The sequence below is a fragment of the Bombus fervidus genome, chromosome 5 (genome assembly GCF_041682495.2).
Source record: "Bombus fervidus isolate BK054 chromosome 5, iyBomFerv1, whole genome shotgun sequence".
NCBI lineage: Eukaryota > Metazoa > Arthropoda > Insecta > Hymenoptera > Apidae > Bombus > Bombus fervidus.
In genome coordinates, this window is record NC_091521.1 from 1,080,849 (window position 1) to 1,102,550 (window position 21,702).

A 21,702-nucleotide genomic window follows, 5' to 3' on the forward strand; every position below is an offset into this window, starting at 1 on the left:
AAATGATTTTAGATAATATCCTTTGTCATTTAAAAAATTATACTTAAAATGAATAATCATATAAATTTTACTTACAAATATTGAAAAAATATGATAGAAAAGGAAATATGAAACATTTACCTTTCTTTCATCTGCATTATACAGGACTTTATTCTCATTGTATGAACCATTAAAATTTGGAATGAATATTTGTATTACAACTTTTTATCGTTTCTATCATATTAAAAGAAGTAAGCCGCATAATGATACCTATATTTATCTTTTTCAGTATTTATAATTACAGTTTGTAAAGATTAGATAATACAAATTTAAGCAGGTTGTATGATAGAAAGTAACTCTTCCTTTAAGTATCCTACAGATTCGTTGTGACTCGTTTCTTCTGATTTACTTTTCCAGAAAAACATCAATATTACAGCAGGGAATAATTCTAATTCAAGTAATGTTTTATCAAAAGAATCTTCACTAAATATTGTTTGAGGGAGCTTTTTTAAACTGAAAGGCCTCTCGTTATTTATCAAATTCTCACTAACAAAATTAACAACATTTTGAAAACTTTCATGTATAGAAAATGTTCCTTGTAAAATAAGATTATCTGGAAATTTTATACGGATCAATGAAAATTTATATTTTCTGAGTCTCTGTTTTTCGTCTCTTTCTCTCATGGCTTTCGTTCTTAACATCTGATCTCTTTCAACTGCTTCAGTTCTATTAACATTGATAAAGAAAAATGTTTAACATAATTTATTTAATGAAGTCTTATATTATATTTAATCTGTATGTATTAATGCATACAGTACGTATATATAATTACCGAAGTTGTTGTTCTTTCTCTATATCTTCAGCAGTTAAATTGAAAAAGCTTGATGGCAATTCGGTTCTCTTGTTTGCTTGCATAGGTAACAATACTTGTAGATTTCTGTCTAGTTCCAGTGGAATGGGTTGTGCAGTTTTTAATGCTTCCAATAACATGGTAATGTTTTCAATATCGCAATTATCTGCATTACAAATTAAGAAATCATCCTCCTTATCATTATTCATTAATTTCTTCTGATGAAAACCAGCAGCATTTAAAAACTCTAATGCACCTTCAATTGGGGCCACTTTATCCTTTAAAATATTGATAAAAAGTTATAAGTATATAAATTATTTTCTCCTTAAATAAATCTATTTAAAGGAACAAAAGTATTACTTGAAATATTCTATTCTGCATCCTAATCTTCTGATACTTTTCTTCCTCTGGATTATTTATAATATTTTCTAGATATTTTCCAAGTGTTTCAACACAAGCATCAATTCTATTCTTTTTACTATTGCAATTTTGTATAATTAAACATGATATTAAACCCATATCTTCTTTCAATTGTTCATATAAAAATTCTTTTATTTTTACTTTCCATTCATCTTGTGATAATATTTCATCAGATAAATATGGACACCGATAGTATACATTGGTAACAGCTAACAAAGAATTATCCTTAACTGCATTTTCAGCTTTTTCTTCTGATTGCACATAATCTTTCTCTACATTTTGTTGTGCCTTTCTTTTTTGTTCTAATTCTCGTTTCACTTGTGCTTTAATAGCTGCATATGATCTATGAATAATATATTATTAAATATGTTATTATATTTAAAATTATAAATAAAAACTATTATTTTTTATGAAAAACATACGTATTAAATCTTTTTATGTTAGATTCTTTTGCTTCCAGTCTTGCTAAAGCTGCTTGACCAGCTACTTTAGCTTCATTTGTAGGTTCTACTCTTTTTCTTGGCTCTACTACAGAAGTAGATCCATCATTACTAGTTGATTCTGTCAATCTGTATAAAATAGTTTTATGTTACGAAAGATATAACATACTAATGATAATTAGCTTAGTATTGAGATATATATGAAATTTAAAACATAAGATTCACTAGTATCTCAAATGATAATTAAAAAAACTACTGAAAATTTCTATCCTCTATGTTAAAATCAAATAGTTAATTAGAATGTATTATGATAAACATTACTTGTGTCCTTTTCCAGCATTCATAAATTTCACATCCAATTTTGCCTTGTGAAAAAGTGATTTAATTTTTTCTGTCATAATTGTTATTTGGTCTGATATTATAAAAAGTTGTAAAAAGCAGATCAATCGTGTAACTTAAATTTTCTACTCAAAACAATTCTTTTGGATTTATTTAACCTAGAAAGAAAAATGAAAAATTCTATATATATTTATTAATAATGTATTAAAGATATATATATACACACAAATAATTCCACTTCGCTTACAATTACTTTATATTTAGTAAAATAATTTATACTTACTAACCAACAAATTATTCACCAGATGAACTGTCAAAATCTTTTGATACAGAGTCTGTGTTAACAACAATATTTTTCATTAAAATTAAGATAAGAATTTTTAAAATTTTTAATTTTTAGATATTATAACTTTTATATATATATATATACTATAAATTAACAGCAAATAATTTCCTAATCATTTAATACCATTTGTTTATTACATATACTGAATATTATAAAATATTTTTTTTTTATCTCTTTTACCCTTGATCTTCAACAAAAATAAAAGAATTTTTACTTAATCTTGCAATGGCATACCATTGTTTTTCATAACCTCAATTTTTTTGTAATTATATTGATTTTTATTAATGGAAGAGAAAACAATTACAAGTATAAAACTCTTTTAACTTCTTTTTGAACATTTAATTTTACAAACCTAAAAGCAATATCTGTGAATATCTCAATAAATTTTTTACACTGTCTCTTTTATAAAAGTTTTTGCGATTTAAATGCACAAAAATCATATTGAACTTAAAATACCTCAGTGTTCTATTTGGTAATCATAAAAAGTGTGCTACTGCAAGATAAAAGTAAAGTAAAACCAGTAAAATTAATGATAAAAATTTTTGCTTAACAATATGCTTTTATTATTACGTGATTAAAAGCAACAGGAAGAACGGACATACAAATAGATACTAAGTATATTGCAAAGTCATCGAAAAATATGTTCCGAGAATTATATATTTACTATTAAAATATGTCTAAAAAAATTACATATGTATTATTAAAACATGTTCTGAGAATGATATATTTAATATTGTAAGCATATACATACATACAATTTATTCTACACTATAGCGTGAATATGTATACGTATCAAAACGAAAATATGATTTTCTTACTTGGTTCCATAAATTGTTCGGAAATTCTTGGACCGTAAATATACCAAGCGATGAAAATAAGGGCCACGGTACTAACAAATGTAAACAAGAAGACTTTCAACAATTGCAACTGAAAATCGTCAAATGCTACCAAATCAATAAATTTGTGAAAAAAATCGGAAAATTTTTGTTGAAGTTCATTGCTGATTATGCTGTTGATCGGGTGAAATATTAACTCAAACGTTGTTGAGCCCACTAAGTCATCGGTAAGCTTATTGATCGTTTCCACCAAATATTCTACCCAAGACCACGAATTTTCATGTACGCTATTCATCACATGTGAAAAACTCTTAATTAAATTAAATAAACGCACACTTTTTGTTCACCTTTACTTTATTATGTCACATTACCCACGTCATACTTTAATATTTTCAAGAGTCTAAATCATTCTGATTTTCAAGGTCAGATCCCAGAATATGATGAAACTCGACCACTGGGAAAACTTCTGAATAAGCGTAAAAAATAACATTCGATTTACCATCTTACAAGAAGAATACTCATGACTCATGGCTTCAGTAATGCCATCTTTATAGCCATATTGTTCGCTAGTGATGTTAGTGATGTTTTAGAATCATACGTAAATATTCAGTATTTATATTGCTGTATAATGTATAGCAATACTAATATTGTTTATCAATGTTGGTAAAAAAAGCAATAATATATTTGGAATATATATAATATAATTTGAATAATATAAAAATATATCTCTTTCACACATACATCTCGTGTCTTATTATCTGCTAAAAATGGGTGGTGGAGATTTGGTAAGTTGAAATTAAATTTTAAGTTGGGTAAGTATGTATTATATTAAGTAAATAGAAGCATATTGTATCTAAAAAAAATTGCAAATTTTGTTAATATAGAATTTGAAGAAGTCATGGCATCCATCTACTATGAAAAATATAGAAAAAGTTTGGAAAGCAGAGCAACAACAAAGTCAAGAAAAAAAGAAAATAGCTGAATTAAAGAAAGAAATAGAAATGGAGAAAGATCGAGAGGATATGAAAAAATACGCAATGGAGCAAGGAGTAATAGAAAAGAAAGATGACAAAAAGCTAGATTGGATGTATAAAGGACCAAATCAATTAGTCAATAGAGAAGAATATTTACTTGGACGGCCAATTGATAAATCATTTGAACAAATGGTTCAAGCAGAAAAGGATAATGAATTAAACCAAGCACCAAGAAATCATGTTGAACACGGTATTTTATATTTTAAATGTTTTTTAACCCTTTAACCTACAACATCGAGTTAGACTCCTTGTACGTCTTTTGGTCCAAACATAAGAAACACAAGTTAGACTCGTGATATATCCTTCGGGCTACATGCGATAAACATATTTTTTCTTGGTTGTATTCGCAAGTACAGATATACTTTCTTGTAAAATATTAGAAAGATATCCTTAAAAATCTTGTACAATGTTCAATTGGTAGTAATTACTTATCAAACATCTTGCAACATAAAATTAGTTGTATCTTGCACAACTTCGAATGCTCAGCCAGACTGTGGAATGGCTTGATGTCTAACTGACCCTGCCGATGGTTATGGCACGCACTGTTGGAACTTAAATCGTGGGGCAAGGGGTTAATTTGTATAAGAATAGCATAGTGTTAGAAGTTTTATACATAACTTATCTGCAATTTCAGAATGTATTCCTCCGTCATTACGTTTCTTTTCTGGTAATGAACAAGTGGACTTAGCAAGAAAGATGCAAGAAGACCCCTTATATGCTATAAAGAAGAAGGAGATGGAAACAAGAAATCAACTGCTAAAAAATCCAGTTAAATTAAAGCAATTACGACAGTTGGTATGTAAATGATAATATTGGCTTATTATAATATTTTATTGAAAATATTGTATTATTTATTTATTAATATCAACCACAATTTAGTTGGAACAGCAGTCAAAAAAAAGTAAAAGTGAAAAGAAAAAGAAGAAGAATAAACAAGATATTGATAGTGATGATGAAACGCAACTTGACCTATTACTGGCTACTAAATATAAACAGTTAAAGGATAAAATTAGTAATAAAGATTTAATAAAGTCAATGAAAAAGGTGAAACATAAACGAAAGAAAAAGTCTAAAAAAGAAAATGAAACTTCAAATAGTGAATCAGAAAGTAGTAATGAAGGAAGTGAAAGTGATGAACATATAAAAAAGCATAAGAAAAAGAGAAGTAAAAGTAAAGAAAAAAATACTGAAGTTATAAAACATAGTAAAGAAAGATATTTAGTATCTGATAAAGAAGAAGAAAGAAAGCATAAATCATATGAAAAACTTGTTAAAGCATGCAATTCAAACAATGATAATAATGATAGCTCAATTAAAAAAAGAAGAGATAGGTCATTCAATAGAGACATAAGAAAACACAAAGATAAAGATTTTCGTTCGAGCAGTCCTCAAAATAGGAGAAGCAGTACTCATAAAAATACATACAATACCGAGAATAAGTATAAAGATCTTTCAAAGAGATCACATGAAAAAGAAACAACATATTCTAAATCATCTTCTGATACAAATAGATACAAGTATTACAAAGAAGATAAGAATCGAGATAAATGGAATTTTAAAAAGAAACAGGATCTCACAGAAGAAGAAAAAGAACGACGTAGACAAGAAATGATAGCAAATGCAACATGGAGAGATGAAGAACGAGAACGTAATGTTAAAAAGTATCGCATAGAAGAAAAGAAAGAAATAGATAGTAGAAAAGTGTATAATCAAGATTTTGTTACAAAACAATTAGCAGCTGCTGCAGAAATAAGTACTGTTGCTTCTAGAATTAGAGCCAATATAAATAATATACAACGATCTGGAAGAGCAATGGATACAAATTTTGCTAAAAGATGAATCCAAATAATACAGTTAAGTTTGTACAGTTTTATAAATTTCATTCTTTATAAAAATTACTATAATCTAAATGTAATATATTAAAAAATGTATACTGTGTAAAATATAATTATGTATTTTATTGATATATGAATACAGATTTTTAGGCAGAATTACTATCTTTTATAATTTTCAGTACTTTATTTATATAAAGCAAATTCTCTTGACTGAGGAAATATATATACACACATTAAGAAAATACCATATTTTTATATAAATATACTTCTGATTATATATAATGTATTTACAAACAATATTCGATTGTACTGAAGAATTACTTTTTCCATTATGTAATTTTACAAGTTTCTCTAGTTTCAATTGCATCGTTGATGTCATTAATAGTTGCGAAACATCCTCCAGTAAGCATATTATTTACTACAGCTCTAGCAAGATATCCTGTAGTTATTGAATAGTGAGCAGAGAAAAACAATGATTGATCAACAGTTTTTTCCACGTTATTATCCTAAACAAATTTATGTGTAATATTGAATTTACATATATACTGTAACTAATATATGTAAAATTATAGTCAGAATATATGTACCTTACAATACATGAGGAAACTATCTTCGACGAGTTTGTTAAGATTTAATTGTTTCTGAAAACTTAATTCTGGATTTCGAAGTAAAATTGTTGACACTATAGTGAGTAGCTGTAAAAATGGGAGCTGTATATTTATACATATTGCATATTTTTTTGTGAATATAATAATGCTCTTGCACAAATCGAAAAGTAAATCAAATATAAGTAAAAAAAGAATACCTCTACAATAATTTGGCGATATTCTGGCAATTGTATATGGTGAAGTAAAGATTCCACGAACAAAGCAAATGTAAGTTCCGAACGAGTCATATTAGACAGAGTAGGTTGTTGAGGCAATTCTCGTCCATTAACACAAATACCATCCGGACAACGCATTAATACTTCCCAAACGTGATTATAAAAATGTGCAGGTACTCTACATAAACAACCTTCAATTTTTCTACGTCCTAAAACTGTAATCCTAATACAACATAAAATTAATTTATGTATAATAGATAAATGTGTACTGTATGAAAAATAAATTAAATTATTTATACTTTTCATTGTTGGCCCAATCTTTAACCGTCAATACTTTTATAAGGAATTGACGAATCTCAAATGGACTATAGTTTTCAATTGGTTTAGGATTTTTAACAAACATTTGTAAGTAAAGTTTTATTGCTTCTAGTACCCATCTATAAATAAGAAGAATATTTAATAATACTTATTCTAAATATTCTAGATATTAATGTTAAAGATGACACATAAAACATACCCAATACGAATTTTCAGTATTCCTTTAAACATTTCTGGATTTGTTCCAATAAGTCGACCGCAGTACAATAATACTTCTTGTTGAAGTACTGCTTGAACTACGTTATGTGGTTGAATTGTAGAATACATAACTGACTGAATTTCTACAGGTGTCATTGGTTTATCAAATACAGTTTCTTCTTGTCCAATTACTCCAACTGTTATCTGATATTAATGATGAATAAAAAATTCTTTATTTACACACTATAAATATCCAAACAATTTAACAAAGGTACCTGTTTTCCTTTAACAAGAACTCCTGTTATAAAAGGACTTATACTATCAACGGTGTGATTCAATAAACTGCTACAGTAACGAACAACCATCCAATATCTAAGACACCCTGCCTGTTGATACAATGACCTTAATTGATCTCCAACTAAAATAAAATATTAATCAAAGTAAATATCACTATGTGCTTATAATCTTTAAATAATAATTTATATTAGTACCTGTCATTCCATTAATTTCATAGTTAATTCCTTCTCGTTTCAATAAAATACCATAAAGTTGACACAAAGTATATAAGCTTTTATTGTTACGAATTTCATTTAAAATATTATATAGTGGTTCATTCATACAATACTAAAACACAAAGCAATTAGAATAAATAAAAAAATATAGTTATTATTTATAGATACTTACAGAATAATCTTTTATATTTTCAGAATAAGTTAAAGCTTTAGGTACATCAGTTAAACTTTGATATCCAATATAATCATGTTTTAATTGCTTAAATTGGGAAAGTTCAAGATCTGTCTCTACAGTATTTATAAAGTCCAAATGTTCTACACAACATTAGATTTGCATTAATATTTACTAAATGATAGAGAATAAAATGTATTAATGTAAATATTAATTATACCAATACATGAAGATGAAATGAGATTCTGTAACCGACCAATTCGAACTTTTGTTTTGTTACAATATCCTTTTTTTAACATAGCAAAAAGATCAAGCATTTCCTTAAATTGTGGATCCCTAACAAAGAAATTTTTTATTTATGAGTGTGATATAAAAACTACACTTTCAACATATTAATTTAAAAATTAACAAATACCTCATATGTTCTTCTCGTATTAAAAGACATATAGTAGGTCGACCTGAAAGTCGCCAATATTTGCCCACAAACTGAAGTTCAGTTTTTATGTCGTCGATTAATAGAGTCATATCTCTATACAAGTAAAAATCTGACACCTCAAATATTAGAGGATAACAAAGTACTGTCATACCACATACTCTATAAACCTATAAAAAAAGTGATATTGAACTTTCTAAATTAATTTTTATATTATACATTGAACATACCTTACTTGTACCCAAAGACCCAATTGGTCTTGCTGGTCGGCCTTGTAGATTTAGTTTGTTATTCACTCCCAATTTTTCATAAACTTTTACTAATTGTGTAGATGATAATATTTGTACAGGTTCCACTTCGTGTGGTGTTTGTGTTTGTATACCATATGTTGCCATCATAGCTTGTAATCGCATAGATTCAGCAATAAGAACGATTTGTACTACAAGATCAGTATGAGTACCCTAACATAGAGAAATTTTGTAATAAGTCAATCATGCATTATTATAATATGACAAGAACGTTAAAATTATTAATATAATACATTTTTTCATTCCCTAAAACATTCAAAATTAAAAAAGGAGTTTAATTAAATAAAAACAAAACTAGAAGTTTTTAGAAAAGTTTGTCAATTAGACAATGTAATGATGTAATAATGCATAAACTATGTATTGTAAAGTTAAGAAATAATAATGAGAAAAAGAAGACAGAAACAAGCATCTTAAAAAAGGACTAAGATAAATCATGCCTTGATCCAAGCTTCATGCATTATAACTAAAAAAAATGTCTCCAATATTTACATTAATAAAGTGTGTGTGTGTGTGTGTGTGTGTGTGTGTGTGTGTGTGTGTGTGTGTGTGTGTGTGTGTGTGTGTGTGTGTGTGTGTGTGTGTGTGTGTGTGTGTGTGTGTGTGTGTGTGTGTGTGTGTGTGTGTGTGTGTGTGTGTAAAATAGAGGACTAATATAATAATCAGTTACTAATCTGAGCAAATAATAGACATTCAATATTACAATATGCTACATGATTCAAGCATGTATTATCATTTGTTTAATTTGAAAGCTCAAATACATATATTATTTAATTAACATTATAAAGCTACTATCAATCCGCAAATATTAAAACAAAATACTACAAAATATAGTATACTATTTGTATCATTTACTTACAATACTCGGTTTTGCCTGCATGAAACAAACATGTACAAAATAATTTATTACAACTAATTAATTTAGTAAATGTACTAATTAAACTGTACTCTGACTTACTTGAAAAGCTGAATACCTTCCAGCTTTTCGTGGTCTGTTGTATGAAGGAAGATAACGTCTAATTGGATCTAATTCATTAATATGTAATAAACCAGCAGTGAGTAGTTGAGCAATTATAAACATAGCTTGATTCCACAAATATATGGATCCAAGTTCTGTATCTGTAGAACTTTTCTGTCCTCTTCCTTCAGCACTTGGTACTCGATATGTACTACCAGGATCATTTCTTTCTAGTTCTAATCTATCCTCAGGTACATAGTAATACATAGGTATTACAGGATCTATTTAATTAAACAGAATACAATAACATTTTATATCATTATAGCCAAATCTATTTTCTATCTACATACCTCCATTAATATCTTTGTACATTCGTTCTTTTAATAATTTTTGATATTCTTCCACTTGTTCTGGCAAAGTCTTAAAAACGCCGTCAATGATCATAAATATGTAAAATAATGGCCATTCACATTCTATATTATCAAATTCCTATAACAAAAAAATATCTCTTTAATACCATTCTAAAATTATTAAAAGAAGTTAATGTAATTATCTAGACAGAAATTATAAATCCATTTAAGCACATTCTGAAAATAATATATACTAACAATCAAATACATCAGAGACCTTGATTTCACCAGATTTGTAATATCGTCGATCTTTGCTTTCTATAACGGTTTTGTATCCATCTCTGCCAAACCTCTTAAATCCGTAATTGCCTTTTAATCTTCTAATTATATTCGCCTTTGTTTCATTATACAATACTTCTTCGTGAGTGGCAAATGCAGGAAAAGATATTGTTGGTAGTAAAGCTGTGTCTACACTCTAAATAGTACAATGTATTAAAATTTAAACTATAACATATTTTTACATAATATGTATATTTTTTACCTTAGAACTCGACTCTCTTGGAAGCATTGTTTCAAAAATACTACGATTTCGATTATGTGCATCAATATCAACATATATAACTGACCAAGAAGCTCCTTTTTCTCCAAATAAATTGCATCCATTAATAGCTTCAAGGGCACTTTTGGCTATACCAATTGAACTTGCATGTATTTCAGGTGTACCATCATTATATCTACTACCACGTTCCCACATGCCATAATCTGGTGTACGATATGCTCTTTCCACATAATATACAAGATTTTGTATAAATGCTACTTCATCTTGAGTATATATAATTTGCAATCCTGAAGAAATCATTTGTACTAAAAATATCAAATATAGTGAAACAATATCAATCTGTAAAAAATAAAATTGGTATAATAATTATTTTAAATCACTCTATCTTATCATATTTCAGTATGTATTATAATTACTTGCAAATGATTGTAATCGGCATCTTTAAAAATTTCATCACCAGTATCTAAATGAAATTTACAATGCAATGCAAAGCGATTACACTGATTACGTTTAAATAACTCTATTCTAGGTGATTGTTTCACCCAACATTCTAAAATCCCACGCATACATTTTACAGCTGATTGTCCAAGTTCATAAGATTTTCCACGATCATCATCTATACGTCTAAAAAACATAATATTATTTACCATAATATAATAATTACTAGACAAACTTAATCCTTTATTACCTATATGCTTGGTACAAACTCCATACAGCGGCCGCACAGTAAATACTTTCTCTCACACTTCCAACTACTTTATCATTTGAAACTTGTGGGAAAAGACCTGTTATACAACTTTGATAACGTAACAATTGTCTTTTAACTAAAAATTATATATAATCTACTTACTTTATTGCTACATGAGATAAATATAATATGATGTAATAATATGAAAATAAATATTCTTACCAATTCCATAATAGATATCAAGTTGTCTGACTGTATCTTCATAATTTGATATCTTGAGAAACATGTCAATATCTAAATCAATAATACTACCTTGCCGTACATTTCTGATCTGAGAAGCTCTATACAGTTAAAAACTGATTATAATATTTGCTTAAGATTAATTACAGTTGAAGAAATTAATTATATTCAAGAGAAGCAAACCTTTTTGTGGAGATTGTTACAAAAGATGTCATCTTATTCAGATTAATCAATTCAATAGGTTTTTAACTTGATTTTATTGTTTAATAATTATATGGCAACAATTATTTCCAGTTACTTCAATAACATGGTTATTTATTATTAAAAAATTCTTTAGTAGAATATAAAACAATTAAGGAGACAATTTAAATAATAAATAACTCTTCTTTAATCCTTGTGTACGCATACGCGCATTAACCTTGACTGTGTTCTTTTGAATAGTTAATTTTACTTACACTACAATCAAATCTTCTATGTAATTGGCACGTAGAAGTTATTTACTATCTTTGACTTAAAATAGAAACCAAGAAGTAGCTATAAGTAGGTTCATTCCTAATTCATTTTAAGGTTATTTGAGATGGCAAATTTTTGAATTATGTAATTGCATTTCCAAGTATTTAATAATATATTTCCAATTTTCTAATTGAAATTTATTAAAATAAAATATTTTAAAGGAGTTTTAATTAAGATTTTAATTGTAATTAAATTCTCCCAATAATTATATTGTTCCTTATCTATTATTAAATTACAGATGGAAGTATCTTTCTGTGGAAATATTTGGGGTCATATTTATATGTTTTATTTCTGAACGAATATGATGTAAATATTTTAAAAATATGTAATATTATATGAAAATATTTGTATGCCATGAAAGATATATAATAATATAATACATTAAACTATATACATTTCCTTTTGTTCCGTTTTTATAATATGGTTAATAGTTGTAATGTGTATAGTAATAATACTGATAGCGATACTGATCTATCTTCTATATAATATTTATAGTATATATTTAGTATCTATAATATATATATATACCTATTATACTAGTATAGCGATACTATCACTATATAATATAATTTGTGATATAATTTGAATTTTATTTTGAAATTTGTAAGAGAAATAAAAACACCTATAAAAGAATTAAATTAAAAAATTATTGTAAAATATTTTACTTGAAAACGAAAAATACAGTAAAAACTTGCATAAAAAACATAAACGTAATGCTAGTTTAACTATAGCTTTATATACTATATAATTCGACAAACATCATAGTTAGACTTTGAATGTTTATATGAATGTGTACTTATATAGAAAATTAATTAAAAAACAAAAGCATTTATAACAAAAACAAATGCAAAATTATTAATAAAATATTCTATTTGAAAAAGAAAAATGCGCGAGAGAAACTTACATGAAAATAAGGACTACTAACAAGTGAAAATCAACCATGAAAGAAATCATTGCAAATATATTATTATTATTCCGCGTTTCATGTTTCTGAAACATTTTTAGAATGCGTTACGGAACACGCACGACTGTCGTGACAGAAAATTGAGTCAGTTCCGCAAGCAGAGCGCGAGAGTTGTGTCTTGTGTATCTCCTGTGTTTCGTTTATAGTTATAAAGTGCATTCTCGTATATGATGGCGTCCGCGAAAAGAAAGCAAGACGAGAAAAATTTGAAAATATTACGCGAGCTGGTCTCACAACCTGGTAATAAAGAATGTTTCGATTGCCATCAGCGAGGCCCAACTTACGTCAACATGACAATCGGTTCATTCGTCTGTACCTCTTGTTCTGGTATGCTGTAAGTACTCGTTACTTGTAAGAAGCCAATAAAGTGTACCAAGCTCTTCTTCCTTATAAAAAAATGACGTAACTGTTGTTTTACTTCATTATTTTATCATATTATGAATAGAACTGACTAAAATGTACTTTATAAATGCTTTACATAATATTTAACGATCAAATAATTATAATTATCACTGGATAAATGTCAACATTTCGAATATATTAGGTAGGTCCAGTTTCGCATTTAATGAAAAATAAAATATATTCTTATTTGTAAATGCATCAGTAATAGGTTTTGTTAAAACACGTGTGATGAATGTATTTTACTATGATGAATAGAAGATTGTGGATCTTTGTTAAATGCTCGCATTTGCGGTCAGGAAGTTAATATATACTATCGGTATCAGTGTTTTCTTTGTGCGTAGTAGTTGTTATCAGTGGTCAAAATGTGTTCTATTCATAAATAATATAGAATATCATTAGCTATTTTATAAAGTCCATAATATATATTATATTAATTAGTCTGACTGGCAATGGAAAGAATAGTTAAATTATTAAATATTATAAATAATGTTTAATATACACAATAAATATTTTTTATTTTAATAATATTCAGACATGCATATATTATTTATAAATTACATTGTTACAAGTTTCAGTGAAATTTTAGTGTTTTTATTCTATACCAATTTAGATTATTTTTACCTATTATTAAATGCATAAGAATATCATACATTTTCTATACGTAGAACAATGGAATTGGATAGAATCATAACATGATTTTATAAAAGAGGAATAGAAGATTTAATTAGTAGAAAATAATTATTAATACAAGAGAAATATAATATTTAAAGGATGACCTAATAATTCTATTATTTTCAATCAAATCAATTAGTATATTAATTAGTATATATAAAATGCAATAGGAAGAAATTTATATTAGTAATTTTTTTTTTTAAATTACAGGAGGGGCTTGACACCACCACATAGAGTAAAATCTATTTCTATGGCAACATTTACTCAAGAGGAAATAGATTTTATAAAGGAACGTGGTAATGAATATTGTAGAAGAATATGGTTAGGCTTGATGAACCAAAATTCATCACAGACTTTAGATACAAAAGATGAACAAAAGATGAAAGATCTAATGAGTGCAAAATATGAGCTTAAAAGATATTATTTGGATCCGTCCATGGCAAATCAGAACTCAAATCAAAAATCACAGTCATCTAATCAAACTAACATTCCAAGGGTTCCACATTCTGGAACATCCACTACAACATTATCTTCTACAACATCTACATCAGCTTCGAAAACAAACAATGTTGAATCAGTTAATTTTAATAACTTTTCAACAGATTTTGTAGCTGATTTCAGCAAAGTTCCTGATCCATTTATTACTACTACAACACCTGCAAATAAACTCAGTCAACCTATTGTACCTCAGTCGTTCTTTGCCAATTTTGACAACAATCCTGTTTTTGATAGCCAAAAAGATACAAGTAAATTGAATCAATATTTTACATTTCTGTTTTTACAAATTAATACAATATAATTATTATATTAATAATTGATCTTTTGTGTGTGTCTAGATATCGAATCCTTAAGTCCATTTAGTCAGACTACAGGAAATATGACTAATTCAATGAATGCAAATGGTGCACATGTACCTCCATCAGAAGATCGTTATGCGGCACTGAAAGACTTAGATTCTCTAATGAAACAAATACAATTGAAAGATGATACTACAACAACATTAAATACATCCACATGGAATACTAATAATGGTATATGCATTTATATATATCATTAAATCTTTAATTTATTAAAATTAATTTTACAAAATTATTTTATTATTCTTATCATAGCTTCGAATTCACTCTGGAGTGTAGGAAATCAAACTACAAATGTAATTTCAAATCCATTTGCAACTGGTGATTTATGGCGACCATCTAATGTAGTTAATAATAATACACAATCAATTGATACCTCGCTATATAATCCCATTAATCCTTTTAAACCAGTACAATTTCCTATGAATAATGGTAAGTTCTTATTTAAAGAATGTAACATTCAATATATTTAACATTTGAAATAAATTAAAAAATATAAATATTTTAGATCCGCAGTGGGTAGGTATTGGACCATCTAGTAACAGAGATGTGATTCAGTTTAGTCAATTAATGACAAATAAAGTATGGCAACCAACCCTTCCAGCATATCATGCAAATCCATTCATGGTATGAATATAATATTTTCGTTTTAATTTGATAAATTATATTCATATATATATGTATGTACATCTAAATATATAAGTCTTTTTAGGTTGGTTCTGGCGTGAGCAACATGACAAGAAATTCGAACAATCCTTTCTTATGATTATACAAGCATAAGTTTCTAATGGAATTACGAACAAATAATATAGACCTAAAATATGTTTAGTTTAGGGCAATTGTTTATATATGTGACCTTATTGGCAATTAGTGCCATTAACTTTTATCTACAGGAGCACCAATCTCTTATTCATATAACAAAAAAAAAAAAAAATAATACTTTTATTTATGAATATAATATACACGTTAAATAAAGATTAATATTTGTTACCAATCGTGTATTATGTCTAGTAAAATCATCCCTTGATACAATTCAATTTAATTTCATTTCACTGTGTCTTATTATAAATTATGTTTGTATATATAAATTTTGTACATATATAAAAATCCGTTTAATTTTAATATAATAAAACATGTACATATCTTAAATATTAGGAACAAAAATTTTTTAATATTTCTAAATTAAATCATGTTTATTGGCGAAAATATATCTAATATGTAAATATAGCAGAGAAAATTTAATTTTTAAAAATATGTCGTAATAATTATACACATAATAAATAAAGGATTGAAAAACAACTACATTTTACCTGATGCACACTTAAATATAGTTTATTTACTTAAAAATTTCTAATAAATACAAAATCACAAATGAACACTTAGTCTTTGTCATAATTCAATACCAATAGATTCAGAGTAGAGATCCACTTAACCGGTCATAATTGCATGATAATTAACCGTTATTTGATCATTATATTTGCAGTCTACATTACGTGTAGTTGTAAATATATTATTAATTATAATAACATGATCGGTCGTGTTTTACAATTACATATGGATATAAAGAGAAGCCTTGTGTCAACTAGTCAATTGTCATATAGCTGCCGTACAAATGTTTCGTTTCTCTTAGCTTTGTTTGCTAAATAGTATGGAAGCTCCAATGAATGATAAGAACTGTTGGTGGTAATTACTTAGAGTAATAAATTATTTATCAGTGTAAATGGACAAACAATCAAGAAACACTAATATACGAGTTCACCAATTATATTAATTGTTATGTATAAACATACGAGATGTGTGATATTGATATTACTAGGCAGGCATTGCGTATCTTAAAGATACATTAGAAAGCGCGTGGACCGCTCTTTCATGGCACGAATTTACCTAGCAACCATTACTACTGGGGTTGCCTTTTGGCAATGGGCGCACCAAATACAATTTCTCACCCTGCTTGTTAGTATAAATAGGCGCTCGTTGATAATGGTCTACTAATTGGTCTAATGTATGGAATTTTCTTTGACCAATACAATATAATGCTCCTTCCACATGTACCCTAAAGTGTTTGTTACGTCCTGGAGCTTTTAAAGATACTGAATAATCTCCCACCTATATAAATGTTATAATATTTATATTTAATCTTTATTGCATAATTTAAATTAAACATTTTATTATATTTAAAAGATTATCATAATGCATTGTTTGTTATTATCAACGAGATGATATTTCAACTAATTTAAATATATAAGAATCATATTAATTAAATTATCTTTATTTGTACTTACATTAGTTTCACTATCTCTAATTAAAAAGTCACCATCATGACCATGTTGATTCAATAACGTGTCACATTGCGAACGTGAAATGCTACCATAGTACCAAGGTTTTCCAACAAGATGTGGTCTATCACCAGGATCTGGCCTTCTTTCAAGGGAGTCTCCTGTACTAATCTCACTACTTGTCATTCCTCTCTCACGATATGGTTGTGTCAAATATTCACTCAATTCTTGGAGATAATTACGTGGCACTAGACCTATTTGACCTTGACTGTTTCTTGCTTTATACCATTCAGGATCTGCTGGTGGACGGTCAAGAATTTCCAAACGATCACCTTTCTCAAAAGATAATTCTTGATCATTGTTGGAAGAAAAAGAATAAAGCGCAACAACAATATCAAGAACATTTTCTGCCATTGCATATGTATGAAGAGTATCATCTGCATCTCCTTCTTCGTGAGTATAATTTGATGGAAACCATCCTGCTTGTGTACCACTTTGACCCCTCCACCAACCATCATTACTTTTTTCTAATATTAAGATTCTAGTGCCTTTGACGAGTGACAATTCATCTGCTTGTTGTGCTTGGTAATTGTACTTGACAACTGCTGTACCTATTGCTTCACTTGGATCAGCAGGTAGACGCCTAGCCATAATAGGAGACTCTACGGCTCTGGATGGTGAATTACTGGATGGTAGAGTTTTTGAGCCAGAGCCCTTTTTGACTTTCTTTTTAATACTGTCAAAAAGAGATGGCTTTTCCTTCTTGACATAGTTACTTGGCACATAGCCAGCTTGTCCTCTTGCACTTTGTACTCTCCACCAGTGTTTTGAATCATCGAGAAGCAAGTACCGTTCATTTTTCCGTAAATCTAATTCCTGAGCACCTTGTGCTCCATAGTCATATTTGGCGACAACATAGCATACGTCGTCTTGACTTGTCTTGCCTGAAAATTGTCACAATAATGAATTTTTTTAATATTATATATTTTCAATCGAAATATAAAGTTTTGATTATAATAATCCTAATTCAAATTTAAAGTTATTGTAATAAAAAAAGAAAGATTTTTAGAAAAATCAGACCACAGAATTAAAATTTGGATATTTATTTTAACATTTAAGTATAAAAATTAAATAAGACATAAATTGTTTATATATTAATATATATATCATATAATTTATTAATAACAATACATATTAATAATAACAATAGTAATAATAATAACGATAACAATTGAAAACAGGAAACATAATTACTTAGATTCAGAACATAAAATATTTAATATATACATAATCTACTAAATTAACTAATCCTTAGATTACAAAATACATTAATAGTGCAGATAACTGTTATCCCTTAATAATCTCCAATTATAATATACTAAAACATTAATTTTAGATAAACTATTTAAAGCAATTTGTTACAAAATAATGTGAAATGTAAAATAAAGAATACATTTGTGTTTAGAATTTATTTATATTATGCCTTTTATATATTTTTACAATTCCATTTTATAAATTACTTTAATTTATTTAAACTACTACACATATAAGATTTTAATATCTGTCAGGAAGTGTAATTTGTTAGTTGTATTGAAACTGAAAAACATTATACAACATATTTTATACATATATTTATGTAAAATGTCATTTAATTTTTTTTTTGGTAATTCATTATTATCATATATTTTCAAATATAATGAATATATGTTTAGAAATATAGTTTAAAGATATATCAATTAATTCTTTTTTAATAAACTATAGTAATATAGACAAATTTACACAAATTTAACAAATTTACATACAAAGCAAAGCATACAAGAATAAAACGTACCATGCTTCATGGCTGCCATGTGCGAAAATGGATATATACGTCAGAGTGTGGCGTGAGTATGCTACTCACACACTATTTGCATAAATGTTAAATCTGCTTGTTCTGTGTCGGCAGCGTGAGTGCAGCAGGCATTCATTCTTTAGCTTTTTGTTTAGTGTTGATATACCTGCTGATTTCTTTGCTCAGAGTCCATCGTTCTCAAGGGTAGGGCAAGCAAGTGCATTACCAACACTTTAGAAAAAATGAAACAATCATTAACTTGACATCATATATATTGTAAAATACAATATTTAGATATATTACGAGAAAAATATTATACTACATTATTACTTAATTTTATTGTAAGTTTACTTAAAAAAAAATATATATATATATAATTTATCAAAAAAGGAAAAAAGACATTTATTTATTAAGTAGCATACTGAGAGTTATTTTATATTAGTACTATTTTTATAATTTTGTTAATATAATTAATAGCTGCTAAATTAAATGTTCTCGATATATATTTTATAATTAGTAAATTTTATGTAATATACAAACACATATATTTTTGAGTTATTCAAAGATATTATGTAAAATTTTATATATAAATAATAAACTAAAGTATTTATAAACAACAAATAGAAAATACATGCAACTATTTTCTTTTAATAAAGTCTACTTTGCTTTTTATATACAAGAGTTATCAAATTATCGACTTTAAAAGTAATAAAGACAACTATAAATTAATATAAAGCAATGAAAATGTATATTATTAATGCGACATTATTTATAAATGTTAATATATATATTTTTAGAAGTAGATCCTTCGCCTGAATGAAATGATGCTACTGAATATAAAATAAAAATGATAAAGATCGGTTTAAAGTTAAAACTTTTCCTAAATAAAAGATATTCAAGAAATGTTAAACTATACTAAACTTTGATGCTAAAAATATATATAAATTATATATGTACTTTAAATACAGTCATAAATTAAATATATTTTAATATTATTGTTATATACTTTTAATAATAGAATTTATATACAAAATGAAATATATAATAAAATATTTTTTAGAAAATATTGATAAAGAGAACATTTAACATTCATGCTAACTACAATGTATTATAAAGTAGAATGTACTTAACAAAAACACGCAAAATATTGCATTATTATTAAAACCTTTTATGAAGAAACAAAACATATGATGCAAAAGATAATTAATAAATTTGAAAAAGAAAATCAAAATATCAAAAATAACTGCAAAACTTAAATTATTACAGATAAAGCTTATATGGAAAGATTAAAATATAAACAAATGTATTGTTATTTTAACCATAGCTTTGAATATCATAAAATTTGACAGTTGTTATAAGCAGATTGCAGATATTTATGCAAATTTTCATAGAAAATTGACAATAAAGTGGGCTATGGATTTGTTTATCTCTAGGCAATATTAAGCATATATTATTCATTTTGCATATTCTATATATTTCATGTTTTGCACATTCCTTCTTGAAAAACATATGGTAGTGTGTACAAAATTTATTTTATCAACTATATTACAAATTTTATCATGTAGTATTAATGTTGTATTATGTGAAACAATGAATATATGTTAAATTATAAATCAGTTTCAATTAATAAAGATCTAATTAACTATGTACTGCGAATTATAATCACGGTGTGCAGTTAACAACGATTCCGTTATTATAGAATATTATTGCATATTTTACATGTTTTTTGCATACAGGTGATACATTTTATATTTCTATATTTTGTATATTTCATTTACATATTCTAACATATCTGAAATGCATAAACATCCGCACTCTAGTTATAACCGATAAATTCGATAAAACAGGCGAATGTGCCGCCCATTGTGAAATATTTACATACGCAGCAGAACGCGTATACACAAGAATTGTGACAATTATTTCCTGATCCCCTTCACGCAAACCTTGAACGAGAATGTGGTAACTTTCGAAGCACAGTATATAGAATATCGTTCATTGCCTTCTTGCCTACCATACTACAAAAGCAATGTAGAAGCGTGTTGAATGCAAAGGGGCAACAACTAGCACGAGTTTCTATTCAGCCGTTTACTTTATTATTTATGAAATACTATAAAATAATTTATCGCTCTATTACTGAAAAAAGAAAACAAATAAATGCAATAGCTTACCGATTTTTAAACTTGACATATTCCTGCATACAAGCTTCGAAATTTTACGTCGTTATACAGCTTGTTTTCCCCCACCCCGGCACGCAGCCATGAACGGGAGCGACTAGAGTGTATAGGGGATTGAATCTTTATGGGGAATCGGGTCGAGGGGGGGACCTGGAAATTAGGGAAAGATAGAACGAATCGTAGAGAACTCCATCCACCAAGAAGTTTTCGTCACCGTTACGCTGTCAATAAGCATCGAACACAAAAATATAATATCAACACTTTTACCCACAATATTAATCTTCACAAGTAAAATGCATAAGCAAAATCTTTGTGTGAATATTACAATATTTTTTGTTTGTTATATTTAGATTCATTTACACGACCCCTCCCGCAAAA

At 27.2% G+C, this 21,702-nt stretch overlaps 5 protein-coding genes across 13 annotated transcripts; 2 read left to right on the forward strand and 3 right to left on the reverse strand.

The window, feature by feature from the left end:
* Positions 1-231: 231 nt before the first annotated feature.
* Positions 232-3,311, reverse strand: Gint3 (GDI interacting protein 3). Of its 3 annotated transcripts, none has more exons than XM_072003856.1 (6): positions 3,193-3,311; positions 2,011-2,186; positions 1,672-1,818; positions 1,190-1,592; positions 812-1,107; positions 232-705 (listed from the first exon to the last, which is right to left on the reverse strand). In XM_072003856.1, exons 2-6 carry the CDS (start codon positions 2,085-2,087, stop codon positions 309-311), a joined length of 1,320 nt encoding a protein of 439 aa, XP_071859957.1. In that variant the 5' UTR covers positions 2,088-2,186; positions 3,193-3,311; the 3' UTR covers positions 232-308. The 3 variants fall into 3 exon arrangements, with proteins under 3 accessions (XP_071859957.1, XP_071859955.1, XP_071859956.1); XM_072003854.1 differs by lacking the exon at positions 3,193-3,311 and adding an exon at positions 2,316-2,363; XM_072003855.1 differs by lacking the exon at positions 3,193-3,311 and adding an exon at positions 2,312-2,363.
* A 463-nt stretch (positions 3,312-3,774) lies between these two features.
* LOC139987516 (uncharacterized) lies at positions 3,775-6,235 on the forward strand. Of its 2 annotated transcripts, none has more exons than XM_072003853.1 (4): positions 3,775-4,022; positions 4,095-4,434; positions 4,879-5,039; positions 5,124-6,235. In XM_072003853.1, exons 2-4 carry the CDS (start codon positions 4,125-4,127, stop codon positions 6,081-6,083), a joined length of 1,431 nt encoding a protein of 476 aa, XP_071859954.1. In that variant the 5' UTR covers positions 3,775-4,022; positions 4,095-4,124; the 3' UTR covers positions 6,084-6,235. The 2 variants fall into 2 exon arrangements, with proteins under 2 accessions (XP_071859954.1, XP_071859953.1); XM_072003852.1 differs by having other exon boundaries at positions 3,775-3,995.
* Positions 6,176-12,371, reverse strand: LOC139987509 (probable phosphorylase b kinase regulatory subunit beta). 3 transcript variants are annotated; one of them, XM_072003838.1, is made up of 20 exons: positions 11,819-12,362; positions 11,618-11,736; positions 11,396-11,531; positions 11,124-11,331; positions 10,690-11,046; positions 10,426-10,623; positions 10,149-10,287; positions 9,799-10,079; positions 9,700-9,714; positions 8,766-8,996; positions 8,518-8,705; positions 8,323-8,438; positions 8,103-8,245; positions 7,910-8,042; positions 7,694-7,836; positions 7,420-7,622; positions 7,202-7,339; positions 6,885-7,125; positions 6,667-6,774; positions 6,176-6,585 (listed from the first exon to the last, which is right to left on the reverse strand). In XM_072003838.1, exons 1-20 carry the CDS (start codon positions 11,848-11,850, stop codon positions 6,409-6,411), a joined length of 3,306 nt encoding a protein of 1,101 aa, XP_071859939.1. In that variant the 5' UTR covers positions 11,851-12,362; the 3' UTR covers positions 6,176-6,408. The 3 variants fall into 3 exon arrangements, 2 of the variants coding, with proteins under 2 accessions (XP_071859939.1, XP_071859940.1); XM_072003839.1 differs by lacking the exon at positions 9,700-9,714; XR_011799868.1 differs by lacking the exons at positions 6,176-6,585; positions 6,667-6,774; positions 6,885-7,125; ... (2 more) ...; positions 7,694-7,836; positions 8,323-8,438 and having other exon boundaries at positions 7,925-8,042; positions 11,819-12,371.
* A 757-nt stretch (positions 12,372-13,128) lies between these two features.
* Drongo (Arf GTPase activating protein drongo) lies at positions 13,129-16,739 on the forward strand. 2 transcript variants are annotated; one of them, XM_072003857.1, is made up of 6 exons: positions 13,137-13,446; positions 14,397-14,932; positions 15,023-15,217; positions 15,299-15,475; positions 15,552-15,670; positions 15,756-16,739. In XM_072003857.1, the coding sequence occupies exons 1-6, from the start codon at positions 13,280-13,282 to the stop codon at positions 15,807-15,809; spliced, it is 1,248 nt and encodes a 415-aa protein (XP_071859958.1). In that variant the 5' UTR covers positions 13,137-13,279; the 3' UTR covers positions 15,810-16,739. The 2 variants fall into 2 exon arrangements, with proteins under 2 accessions (XP_071859959.1, XP_071859958.1); XM_072003858.1 differs by lacking the exon at positions 15,299-15,475 and having other exon boundaries at positions 13,129-13,446.
* On the reverse strand, positions 16,348-21,690 carry Dock (SH2/SH3 adaptor protein dock). 3 transcript variants are annotated; one of them, XM_072003859.1, is made up of 4 exons: positions 21,319-21,687; positions 19,151-19,381; positions 17,326-18,263; positions 16,348-17,149 (listed from the first exon to the last, which is right to left on the reverse strand). In XM_072003859.1, exons 2-4 carry the CDS (start codon positions 19,167-19,169, stop codon positions 16,928-16,930), a joined length of 1,179 nt encoding a protein of 392 aa, XP_071859960.1. In that variant the 5' UTR covers positions 19,170-19,381; positions 21,319-21,687; the 3' UTR covers positions 16,348-16,927. The 3 variants fall into 3 exon arrangements, with proteins under 3 accessions (XP_071859960.1, XP_071859961.1, XP_071859963.1); XM_072003860.1 differs by lacking the exon at positions 21,319-21,687 and adding an exon at positions 21,033-21,236; XM_072003862.1 differs by lacking the exon at positions 19,151-19,381 and having other exon boundaries at positions 21,319-21,690.
* Positions 21,691-21,702: the final 12 nt, after the last annotated feature.

Excerpts from the sequence above, each read along its gene's own strand:
- Gint3 (XM_072003856.1), bottom strand. The coding sequence starts at position 2,087 with ATGACAGAAAAAATTAAATCACTTTTTCACAAGGCAAAATTGGATGTG. Across the intron at positions 1,593-1,671 it reads AACATAAAAAGATTTAATAC|ATCATATGCAGCTATTAAAG; the intron begins GTATGTTTTTCA and ends TATTATTCATAG. Across the intron at positions 706-811 it reads GAGAAAGAACAACAACTTCG|AACTGAAGCAGTTGAAAGAG; the intron begins GTAATTATATAT and ends CAATGTTAATAG.
- LOC139987516 (XM_072003852.1), top strand. Across the intron at positions 4,435-4,878 it reads AAGAAATCATGTTGAACACG|AATGTATTCCTCCGTCATTA; the intron begins GTATTTTATATT and ends CTGCAATTTCAG. Across the intron at positions 5,040-5,123 it reads TAAAGCAATTACGACAGTTG|TTGGAACAGCAGTCAAAAAA; the intron begins GTATGTAAATGA and ends ACCACAATTTAG.
- LOC139987509 (XM_072003838.1), bottom strand. The coding sequence starts at position 11,850 with ATGACATCTTTTGTAACAATCTCCACAAAAAG. Across the intron at positions 8,246-8,322 it reads CATTTCATCTTCATGTATTG|AACATTTGGACTTTATAAAT; the intron begins GTATAATTAATA and ends AATGTTGTGTAG. Across the intron at positions 7,837-7,909 it reads TGAAATTAATGGAATGACAG|TTGGAGATCAATTAAGGTCA; the intron begins GTACTAATATAA and ends ATTTTATTTTAG.
- Drongo (XM_072003857.1), top strand. The coding sequence starts at position 13,280 with ATGATGGCGTCCGCGAAAAGAAAGCAAGACGAGAAAAATTTGAAAATA. Across the intron at positions 13,447-14,396 it reads ACCTCTTGTTCTGGTATGCT|GAGGGGCTTGACACCACCAC; the intron begins GTAAGTACTCGT and ends TTTAAATTACAG. Across the intron at positions 15,671-15,755 it reads ATCATGCAAATCCATTCATG|GTTGGTTCTGGCGTGAGCAA; the intron begins GTATGAATATAA and ends AAGTCTTTTTAG.
- Dock (XM_072003862.1), bottom strand. Across the intron at positions 17,150-17,325 it reads TTAGAGATAGTGAAACTAAT|GTGGGAGATTATTCAGTATC; the intron begins GTAAGTACAAAT and ends ACATTTATATAG.